The sequence below is a fragment of the Sceloporus undulatus genome, chromosome 5 (genome assembly GCF_019175285.1).
Source record: "Sceloporus undulatus isolate JIND9_A2432 ecotype Alabama chromosome 5, SceUnd_v1.1, whole genome shotgun sequence".
In the NCBI taxonomy this organism is placed as follows: Eukaryota; Metazoa; Chordata; class Lepidosauria; order Squamata; family Phrynosomatidae; genus Sceloporus; species Sceloporus undulatus.
In genome coordinates, this window is record NC_056526.1 from 4822603 (window position 1) to 4834813 (window position 12211).

General features: G+C 41.6%; 1 protein-coding gene across 1 annotated transcript in view; it reads right to left on the reverse strand.

Moving 5' to 3' along the window:
• The window catches only part of LOC121930871 (collagen alpha-1(VII) chain-like), a 178021-nt gene that overhangs the window by 40830 nt on the left and 124980 nt on the right, over nt 1–12211 (reverse strand). Inside the window, exons 71-76 of the mRNA XM_042467818.1 lie at nt 10913–10957; nt 8896–8931; nt 8132–8167; nt 4853–4909; nt 3407–3478; nt 2323–2394 (exon numbers count right to left, since the gene is read on the reverse strand). Coding sequence (XP_042323752.1) covers nt 2323–2394; nt 3407–3478; nt 4853–4909; nt 8132–8167; nt 8896–8931; nt 10913–10957 — 318 coding nt within the window. The remainder of the gene's footprint in view (nt 1–2322; nt 2395–3406; nt 3479–4852; nt 4910–8131; nt 8168–8895; nt 8932–10912; nt 10958–12211) is intronic.

The window sequence follows — 12211 nt, forward strand, 5'->3', positions numbered from 1 at the left end:
GATTCTTAGGATGCATGCATCATTTAAATAGCATACCCCCAAAGAGACCCGAAGCAGCTTTATTTTGGCAGTCTGTAACAGGCCTCTGTTTCTCATTAATTCACTATTTTACCATACAGTATCACTGAAGAAAAGGCCCTAAATCCCAACGGCTAGAGTAGATCCATTGAGAAGAGCAATTGGACTGAGGCCAATGTAAAACACAATGTTCTCTGATTGTTGTTTGGGGTGAGAGCCAGCATGGTGTAGAAGTTTGGGCTCTGGGAGACCAGGGTCCAAATCCTCACTCAGTCTTGGAAACCCAAAGAGTGACCCAGGGCAAGTCACAGAGGGCTTTTACCGTTGTTGCCCCCTCATTGTGGAATAAGCTTCCCACAGAGCTCCGCTCCTCTGCATCACTAGTTTCTTTTAAGAAACAATTAAAAACATACTTATTTCAGCTGGCTTTTTCACTTTAGTTAATAGTGTTCTTTCTTTCTGCCCTTTGTTTTTCTGTTTTCTTGACCCCAGATTATTGTAAATAGTGTCGCTTATTCAGCCCCTGATGAATGTGATTTGTATAGATTCCTGTTTATATCTCCTTGTAATGTCGTTTTAAATTTTTATACTCTGATGTTTTAATTGTATTTTATCGTTCTTCATTTTTTGTAAGCCACCTTGATCACACCTGTGGAAAGGCGGGGTAGAAATAAAGATTATTATTATTATTTATTATTATCCTTCTGGAACACCTGAGGGAGTTCCAGTGGCTCCATTCCTACCTCTCAGGCAGATTCCAGATGGTGATGCTGGGGGACAGATGCTCTTCTAAAAGAGAGCTGACATCTGGTGACACTCAGGGTGTCATTCTGTCCCCCTTGCTGTTTAACATTTACATGAAATCGCTGGGGGGGGGGTATCATCTGGAGATATGGGCCGTAGTGTTATCAATACGCTGATGACACCCAAATATGGTTATCTATGTCACTGACTGCTGCAGTGACTAAGGATGGCATCTCTCATCTGGATGCCTGCCTTGAGTCGGTAATGGGCTGGATGAGGGAAAACAAACTCAAAATGAATCCAGAGAAAACAGAGGTACCTGCAATAGGTAACCCAAGTCCAGGGACGGAGATTTGTCAACCAGTCCTGGACGGGGTCACACTTCACATAAAGGACAAAGTTCGCAGCTTGGGAGTACTCCTGGACTCGTCCCTACAGTTGTCATCTCAAGTGGATGTGACAGCCAGGAGTGCTTGGTACCAACTTCGGTTGATACGCCACCTGGACCAAAAGAACCTTGAAGCAGTGGTACATATGCTGGTAATCTCTTGTCTAGATTTCTGTAATGCACTCTACATGGGGCTACCCTTATACCAAGTTCAGAAGCTTCAATTGGTCCAAAATGTGACAGCCATACTTGCCACCACTTCTTCCAGGTTTAACCACATAACACCTGTGTTAAAATCTCTTCATTGGCTGCTGATTTGCTTCCGGGTGCAGTATAAGGTGTCGGTTGTTACCTTTAAAGCCCTACATGGTTCGAGCCCGAGGTACTTGCAGGAACGCCTCTCCCTACATAATCCACCCTGCACTCAGAACAACTGGGAAGAATCTGTTAGAGCATCAGTCAATCAGACTTGTGTCAACTTCCCAAAGAGCTTTTACTGTAGCTGCTCCGAAATTGTGGAATAGTCTTCTGGAAGTGATCCATCTTATTATTACCTCCTTGGAAGCATTTAAGAAGGCACTTAAGATGGATCTCTTCCAGCGAACTTACCCACCTGATCTTGTCTAAGAGACATCGCTCCACTCCTTGATCATTGTATACTTTTATTGTCACTGTCACTTGACAATGTGTTAGTTTTTAATAGAATTATCACTGTTATTGTATTTTATTAATGTGTTTGTATGTAGTTTTTAGATTGGAATCCCCCTCGATCCATCTGAGAGAGGTGAGAAAATATAAATATACTATTATTATTATTATTATTATTATTATTATTAGGGTTGTCCTATCTCTTGAAGGCATACAACAACATGTATCTAAGACTAGGGCTTGGCTGTTTGTTGCTGCATGCCTTCCAGTCATTTCCAACTTGGATCTTCTTGGGAAGATTTGTGCAGTTTGCCTTCCTCTGGGACTGAGACTGAGAGAGTGTGACTTGCCCAATGTCACCCAAAGGTTTTCCAGGACTGAACAAGGATTTGAACTCTGGTCTCCAGAGTCATGGTCCAATACTCAGACCACTACACCATGCTAGCTCTGTACAGGCTTAGTTTCCATACACTTATACCTGTCCAAGGCAGGTCACAGGTGAACACTTGAATCATGGTACTGACCTTCTGACCCACTGGCCCTCTTGTGCCAAAAAGACCCATGACTCCTTTTGACCCAGCTTCTCCTTTCACACCCTGGAGGGAGAAAAGAAAGGAGGAGGAGACACATGGAGACAGGTAATGTCAAAAACAGATAAAAGCTGGGGAAATGGAAGCTGACAGAGCACATTTCATCAAACAGTTAAACAAACTGCATAAAATCAGTGTTTTCATTGCCTGCACAGAGCACGCAGAAGGTGCATGCAATGGGCGTTTAAAGTATCCAAGGGACTGCACAATCTATGAGCTATTGATCGAAAGGACAATTAAGACCAAGGAAGCTTCCAGATTTGGGAATAAGGGAGCCAAACCCAGTTTAGGTGAATGAGCTTGAGCAAACTCACTAGCCCAACTGAGTTCAGTTTAAGGTTACATCTATTTATATCCTCCGTATAAGTGTGTTCCATAAGGCTGTTACTAGTATTCAATGTAACCTCCTTGGAGCATAGACATATCTTATGTTCCTCTATAAAGATAGGTGTATCTGCAGTGGAAGAAATCATGCAATTTGACACCACTTTAACTGCCAAGGCTCCTCCTACAGAATCCTTGGATTTGTAGTTTTGTGAGGCACCATCGCTCTTTGGCAGAGAAAACTAAAGACCTTCTAAAACTACAGTTCCCAGGATTCCACAGGATGGAGCTTCAGCATTTAGAGTGGTGTCAAGTGGCATTATTTTTACAGTGTAGATGCAACCTATATCAGTGAAGTGGAGGCTGATGGTGACTATGTGAACGGGGCACTCAAACTACTCCAGCCTTTAAAAGGAACTCTAAAGGAACTGACTCCCAAATAGATCCATTACCTTGGACAAGTCCTTCAAACTCCACACTAAAACCCAGATCAAACTCATGAATATACTGACATTGGGCTATAGGTATCCTCCCCTGCAGGAGCGGCAGGAAAGCACTTTAAGGGAGTTGGCTATATATCCTTACCAACCTCCCTGTCCCAGACTGGATGGCATCCAGTAGGGGAATGAAGCCAGGCCCTCAAAACTTTCCAAAGGTCTCTGTAGAACCTAGTAGCTTGACAAAACACAGGTACCTTTTCCCCTGCAGGTCCATCTTCTCCTTTCTCACCCTTGTCTCCATCAAACCCTGGAGGACCCCTTTCACCCTGAATAAAAATCAGAAACGATTATGGTACATTCTTCACCTGGTCGAGGGAAATCTGTATCAGAACTCCTTTTTTTGCATCTACATTGAAGAAATGATGCAGTTTGACATCACAGTTTGTTGAATGTCCCACATTTTGTGGTGTCTTGTCCTCTTTTGCAGTTATGACATCTGGTCACCTTATGCCTGGCCCTGACAATTTGCATCAAGATCAGCAACCTTTGAAGAAATAATGGAACATGCTTCCAGGGAATTCAAACTTAGGCTTATTCAGTGACTGCTGTGCGTTCCATGTCTGTGTGTTCCATGACCTTTATATAGTTTTGGATATGGTTCAGCACCTTGGACAGTTCCTTTAAAGTACAGAGTAAAACCTGGGCCAGACTCACTGCCCCACTGACTTTGGATTTACTGCTGCCTCTGCTTTGTCATATCCTAACTGCTAAGGCAGCCGACAACATTTTAAAAGTTAACTCTGAAAAATACGAATATAAGGTAGTCATATCATGCAGAAAGCTCAACAAATCACTAAAAGCAGTAAAAAGAAACATCACTGGGAAAGAGCAGCATTAAAAATCAGATTTCATTAAAAGCTAAAGAGAATCTGAAATGTCAGGGATTGCTGCCCGAACTTCTATTAATTCCAATTTTAAATGTTTAAAAGGACTGTTCTTCCCTCCTCTCTGCACAATTCTAACACAGCTGGAAACATTTCTTCCTCCTATACTACCACCAGAACCACATACAGTTTGGATGTGGATGAACGGGTCTCTCTCTCTCTCTCTCTCTCTCTGTCCCCATCTCCACAGATGATATATCCTAGAGGCTTTGTAACTGGATCTTGTAGCACCTCTGAGTTGAAAAAGAGAAAGGAAGGAAGGAAGGAAGGAAGGAAGGAAGGAAGGAAGGAAGGAAGGAAGGAAGGAAGGGCTAGGTAAGCTTTTGTAGACTCAGGATCTAGCCACACTGCAGAATTAAAGCAGTTTGACACCACTTTAACTGCCACAGCTCTATTCTACAGAATCCTGAGATTTGTAGTTCGGTGCCATCATATTCGGCTGGTCTGCTGGAGATCTCTTGTGCGGAAGTCACACAATGGAATGTCAATAAAAAAGGAAAATGGAGACGTTATTAAAGATAAGGAAGTAGGCAGGAGTTGAATGTGATAAAAATTATAAGACATTTTAGAATAATTGATAGCTACATAAGGTTTGAATTGTGGATAAGCAATATTAGATGTACGTTTGATTATTGTTTGAGAATTTATTGTGAAAATTAATTTTAAAAAATTAACAGCAAAAATAAAAACTCTCTTATGTAAAAATAGTTGCCAGGAACCTCTGCCTCCCAAGAAAAAGCAAATGTCAACACTTACTGGATCTCCTTTATTGCCTTTGTAGCCTTGAGGTCCAAAGATCGTCATGGGATCTCCCTAAGGTATAAAGAGACGAGAGAGGAGTCTCTGTGTTGTGCATTCATTTATGAGCCAGAGCTAAAAGTAAAGCCAGAGGCAAATAATAGGCAAATCATGCTTTTAACCAGCAAAATGCCCATCACTATGACATGTTGCATGTAGCTGTGTCAGAGCTTGGAACTAACACATTTTAAAGCACCATTCATATTGATGCTTGTTACTTTTGCACCCAAGAACAACCAGCAATATTACTTTTTCATAATTTAAAGGTAACAAAAAATAATGCAATATTCCATCCCTTTTTAATACATTGACTGGAATCCTGTTGGTGTAATATACCTGTGTAAGGTCCCTTACACATTCAATTCTTTCTTTCTTTCTTTCTTTCTGCTTATTTTGTAACAGGTATACAGTCAGCTCTTCAAATCCATAGATTCTGCACCCATAGATTCGAACATCCACTGCTTGAAAACATTCCCAAATTCGTCCCAGGTCCAATAAATTCCCAAAACCAAACTTTGATTTTGCCATTTTATAGAAGGGATGCCATTTTACTATGCCATTGTATTGAATGGGACTTGAGCATCCATGAATTTTGGTATTCATAGGGGGCCCTGGAACCAAACCCCAGTGGACACCAATGGTCTGCTGTATTCACTTCATGGATGTGTTAGTGGAAACACATCCATGAAGTGAATACAGGGAGACTGGGCAATTGAAGAGATAGGGAGATCTTAATTATTGGCCATTCTCTTGTTGATATATCATATACATATATTAAACAAGTGGGTATAATATTTGGGGGTTGTTATGTAATCAGTACATTCAGTTCATAGTTGCATAAGCTGAGTTTCCCCAGATTAATCATTTTATATAGATCTAAATTCTATCATCAGTCCTGACTAGTGGAGAGCCATTGAATCTTTTGGATTGGCCGATGCATTGCACAACCAACAATTGACTGTATGCATCTACTCCAGTTGGGACTCACCAACAGGATTCCAGGCATGTAGTTGCTCCTTCTTGGATGGCGCATTATCATTTATCGGTGTCTTCACATTGCAAAACAGGACAAGTATCAAGCCCATGGACAGACACAACATCAGTTGCACAATGTTGGTGTTCCGCAAAAGGGTGGTGTAACACAGCCACTGTTTAACTATCCTTTTCTCATGGTCACTGTTTCTTTCTTCAAACACGTAGCCACTCAACCTTCCTTATTATCTTCTCTGCTCTTTCATACGCCTATCCCCTGCCTTAAAAGCAACCATTACTCAATAGTTATAGCCCTAGTATTCACTTTAACTGTCATGGAATCCTGGGGCTTGTAGTTTGGTGGGGCACTAGAGATCCCTGACCAACCATTTTAAATGCCCCTCTCTAAACTACAAATCCCATGACTCCATAAGATGGAACCATGGCAGTCAAAGTGGAATCACAGTGCTATAACTGCACAGGGTGAAAGAGTCCAAAGGTGTGTCTGGAGTGTAGCAATGATGCAGTTTGACCGCACTTTAACTGCCATGGCTCCATCCTACAGGATCCTGGGATTTGTAGCTTTGTGAGGCTACACAAAGCTACAGGCACTCTTTGGCAGAGAAGACAAAAGATCTTGTGAAACTACAAATCCCAGGATTCCATAGGATGGAGCTACAGCACTTAAAGTGCTGTCAAACTGCATTATTTCTACAGTGTAGATGCTCCCCTAGAACCAGAAACTGAACCTGCTGGGCCCAGGATGGAGAGGGTTTGCTTGCAGTTGGTAACCAGCTCTTCTTGACTTACAAAGCAATTCAATTGAAAAGAAGGACAAACAGCCCCCCCTGGTTTGGTCTTCTGAAACAGATGAGGCAACAATAAATGATGTCTAAAGTTAGAAAATACTTCAGTCGATGAACGTCCCTGACTTAATGATCTCTCCCATGCTGTTTAATCCGCCTCCTTACTGCCATGTTTTATTCACACTTCCTTTCTGAGAGGGCATTACTGATTCCTTTATGATGGAAAAAGGCTCTTCCTCCAGTATGAGACGATCCAGAATTAATTTGCCGCTAGCTCAGGTGGCCTTCTTTCTTTGAAAGGTTTTTCTTTCAGAGACAAATTGGCCATCAACTTTTAACAGAGCAGGATTCAAAGGAGAGCAGTCCACCTCTCCATTTCTGTCATGCTGTTTCTGGTGGGAGGCCAACGTGGCAGGACTTTGATTCTGGGTAAATGGAAGCAACCGGGTTATTCCTCTCTACCAGGGGCAAGACGATATAAGGATGACACTGCAAAGCCCACACTTTTCCAGGCAACTCTGGGACAAAGGATTGTTATATGTTAATAATCATGTAACACACAAACAAACACACACACTTGCCCTGGAATCCTGTTGGTGTTTTATACGTCTGCAAGGTTCCTTACCAATGCATTTGCACTCTTTGGCTATGGTGCAATAGAAGCATTCAGTTCATGGTTGTTCTTTCATGCATCTGCTGTTTTTGTGGGTCTCCCCCCCCCCCGAAAATTTAATGCACCCCTGAATTTTGGGAAAACAATATATTTGTAGTGGCAAATATCTCAGCAATGTATCAGTTTGATTCGTCTATAAGGATTTTGATCTTTGTAAATTCCAGCATGAACTGAGCTGATACCCACCTTCCAGAATAATATGCAGATTGGAATTTAGCGATTCATTCTATGACAGTCAATTACTGTATATACTCATGTATAAGTCTAGAAATTTAGGTCAAAAAATTGACCCAAAAAACCTGAGTCGACTTATCCACGGGTCAATGTAAGTACTGTACTTTACCTCTTATTTAAAAGAAAGAACCGTCCCCTGGTGAAAAGCAAGAGTATAATCTGTCCTGGGAGCACTGAACCCTTCTACTCTCTCATCCATCCAGCGTTAAGAGTAAACACAAAGAGTTATGTCTGCTGGAATTTTGGAAGTTCGTTGACATTGTTTTGCTTCGATTCATCCTTTAGATCCTTTGTTATATGCCCCTAAGTTTTACCCTCAACTTATCCAAGGGTCATATCAAAATCCGTAATTTTGGCACCCAAACCTGCCCTCGACTTACACATGAGGTTGACTTGTAGTCAAGTATATACGATAACTGGAATCTGAAAAATCTTTCCTTTGGGCTATACTTTTCAGAGTCCCTCAGCAGCTGGGCCACTGAAAATTTTCCAAACTCTGGATTTTATCTCTTCCCTCATCCCATGGTGTTAACTCCTTTGAGAACCCCTTACCCTTTCTCCTTTGGGTCCAGGAAAGCCAACATCACCCTAAAACAAAGAAATACAATTTAAAAAGTGCCAGTGAAAATGAAGGAATTGTTCATTAATACTTTCATTGCACCTGAGTCTTTGGTCTTTAAAAGATCTGGCTCCATGTCAGGAGACAACCACAGTCATCCTGATGGAGGAAGGAGTGCCAATAGCTGTTGAAAACCCTAAGGCAACCACAAACCAGATTCATGGGCTTTTATTAGACAAGAGTCCCTGACTGCATCTACACTGCCGAATTAATGCAGTGTGACACTGCATTACCTGCCATAGCTCAGTGCTATGGAATCCTGGGATTTGTAGTTTTGTGAGAGAGTTAGCCTTCTCGGTCAGAGAGCTCTGGAGCCACCACAAACTACAAATCCATAGGATGGAGCCATGACAGCTCAAGTGGTATCAAACTGCATTAATTCTGCAGTGTGGCAGCAGCCCATGACAATGCAGTCCTCAAACCTCTAACAGTTACCCACCCTTGCCCCAAACACTATACCAACTGATTCTAGATGTTGGATTTGATAGACTTTTGATCAGATCCATCAGGAATGGTCTCATGGTAAGGTATGCCCATTGCTATGTGTAGGCTGGAAGGATAGGATGTGTTAGATAACCACCACACCAATGTGCTTTTAAAAGAAATAGGGCATAATGGCTCAGATCCAAGAAGACTGGAGAAGAGAATCAAGTCTGCATGGCTGCTCCCTTTGTGCAGAAAATGGTTGTCCGCTTACCTTTTCACCTTTCAGGCCCACAAGGCCAATCTGTCCCTGGGAATACATAAAAGAGATCATTTCAATAGGAAGTAACAATTTCTAAGATGATTGACATTGTCTCTCCAGGGTCCGGGGCAGAACGAGACAGCAAGCAATGGCGCAGCTCAGCATTGGACTTAAAGCTCTTACAGGGCTATTCCTGGTGGACAGCTCCAGTGTAAATGAAGTGGCAAAGCTACTCTCGGTTTTAGTCTGAACTCTAAGTCTGAACTTGCAGCTGGCCTTAGCTGCAAGGAAAAGAGAAATGACACAACTTTAATTGCCATGGTTCCATCCTACAGAATCCTAGGATTTGTATTTTTATGGGGAACCACAAAACTTTGGCAGAGGAGGAGAAAGATGATTATGGTGATGAAACAAGGAAGATAACAAGTGGGGAAACAGTGACAAGAAGCCAAAGCTAAATACTACAACTGAATGTTTTAATGTGGAAGAACATCAACATTTAACACATTGAGAGAAAGTAATGGATCAACCCTGTTTGCTTGTCTATTGTTGTTTGTTTGTTTGTTTTTATCTACTGTTTAAATTGCTAATTACCTTTTAACATGTTTTAAAGTGTAAAATGTTTAATCCTATTTTAAGGGAAGGATGGTTGGGGGATATGATTGCTATAATTTTTAAAGCTGTAAGCCACTCCAATTGCCTGAGTGCAGATGGGGCGGGATATAAATAAATAAATAAATAAATAAATAAATAAATAATATAGTTTATTTGTAGCCCGCTTTTCCAAAATTTTGATCAAAGCGGCGAACAATTATATATAAAAAACATTCCAATAGAATCAATTAAAAACAGCATTAAAAACAACACAATGATACTAACAACAAAAGGGCCAGATAGAAGGAGAAGTCGATATATACATTCCAGGGTCATCAATGAAGAGGGGTAAAGAAAAAAATGATTTTTCACGGTGGGAAGGCTTGGGAAAAGAAATACGTCTTCAGGTTCTTTTTAAAAAGAGCTAAAGATGTGGTGGAGCGGAGCTCATCTGGGAGACTATTCCAAGATCTGGGGGCCACGATAGAGAATGCCCTCTGTGAGGTCCTCGCATAGCGTGTCGCTGGGACCTCCAACAATTTCATCCCTGTTGACCTGAGTGTGCGGGGCGGATTATATGGGGAGAGGTGGTCCTCCAATATCCTGGGCCCAAGCCATTTAGGGCTTTATAGGTCATTACCAACACCTTGTATTGAGCCTGGAAGCGAATAGGCAGCCAATGAAGATCTTTCAAGATGGGTGTTATATGGTCAGACCTGGAACAACCAGCAACCAATCTCGCTGCCATATTCTGCACTAACTGTAGCTTCTGGGTTTGGTACAAGGGTTGCCTCATGTAGAGCGCATTGCAGAAATCCAATCGAGAGGTTACCAGAGCATGTACTACAGTTTCAAGGTCCTTCCGGTCCAGGTCGGGACGCAGCTGGTGTAAATATTGTTGTTGTTGTTGAATAATGATGGAAATCATTTGGGGCTAAAGAGTTTCTAAAGCACATAAAGTATATCTTCAAAGGATTGTAAGAGCTCCATGGTTGCAATGTCCTTTGGGAAAGAGGGTTGACATAATTTAAGAGGGGGAACGATTTTTCTTCAAATGATCTATTTGATGCTTGTAGTGTGTTCATTTTCATTGCCAGTTTTTCCCATTAATAAAGTGTTCCATCCATGGTTCCACCATTTACCTACAGTCTCTTGTCTTGATTTTGTAAATTTACAAATCCCAGGATTCCACAGGATGGAGGAACAACACATAAAATGGTGGTGTCAAACTACATTATTTCTACCATGTAGATGCAGCCCTAGAATTCTCTGCTAAACAACTTCTGTATTCATCTGCATGAAATTCTAAGCCCTCCATCAAACTGCAAATCCCAGGATTGAGTAGAATAGTCCTATAGCAGTTAAAGTACCATGGAATGGATATAACTGTGTACTGCAGACAACCTTACATATAAGGCTGATTCTTATATCTTACCATCATGCCAACGGGGCCACGAACACCCACAATTCCTTCTTCACCCTGTTAAAGAAAAGTTACAGGTATAATAAGTGGTTCTATGAAAATGGTGGTTCCATGAGCTCAATAAACATTAATTTGTGAGGTTCTGGATAAAGTGAATATGGGTTGCAGTTTGGTCAGCCGACTGGAACATCAAGGCCTCAGTGTTATTGACTGATCCCAACCAGAGTTGACCTATTGGTAGAGTAGACACACAAGGAAGAGTCAATCAATGGGATTTACTGACATCTTGGGTCTCCTTATTGAGTGATCAGTAAGGTTTAGGCTGAAATGTGATATGAAACCATTATCCTGAACAAAACATCTGGTGATGGATTGGAACTTGGTCACTCATTGGAGATTGCCTTCCTTTGAGATCAATGACAGTTAGTGCCTTTCATATGAACAAGGGCAATGAGCTTAAGTTTCAAAGAAGCAATCCAAGAACCTGAACCCAAAATAGGTTTAGCACCATAGAAAGTCCCTTTAAAGTTTGGCTAAAACCCAAAACCTAAAACTGAGGAGGAGGCCACCAACCACATAGTCTTGCCATTCTGTAGGACTATAGGAGATTGCCTGGCATTTGTACTTTAGATATCAGAAGCTGCTTGGTCCAGACATCTATGATGTGTCTGGGTACATTTGGTACTATTGATTCTTTACCTGGTTGATCACTTTTTGGCCCACGAAGGAGCCTCCAAAGTTGATACATCAGATGTGCGGTGCATGTTTGCAGATACATACATGCCCGGAATGCTTTTTTGGGCTCTGGGAAACCAAGGTTGAAATCCTCCCTTACGTGTGGAAACCCATTGGGTGATCTGGAGCAAGTCACACTGTCTCAGCCTCAGAGGAAGGCAGTGGCAAACCTCCTGTGTAGAAATCCTGTTAAGAATACTCTATGAGAGAGAGTGAGTACAGTGTAAGGTTTTGGGATTAGGATTCTAAAAGACCAGAGTTTAAATCCTCTCTCAGCCATGGAAATCTTGAACATGTTACACTCTCTCTGAATAAAGCATGCCAAGGAAGTCCTATGATAGGGTTGCCTTACAATAAATCAAAAATGACTTTAAGGTGCACAACTACAACAGCAACAGCAACAAATGTTTTTGTCTTTCAACAGGGATTTCAGCTAGGCTTTTAAAATCACAGTGTTGTTGTTTCTGTGGCTGTTATATGCCCTCAAGGTGACTCCAAGCCTCCAACTTATAGTAACTGCATCTTAAGGCTTTCCTGGTAAGAGGTATTCTCAGGGGCATTTGCCATGATCGTCTT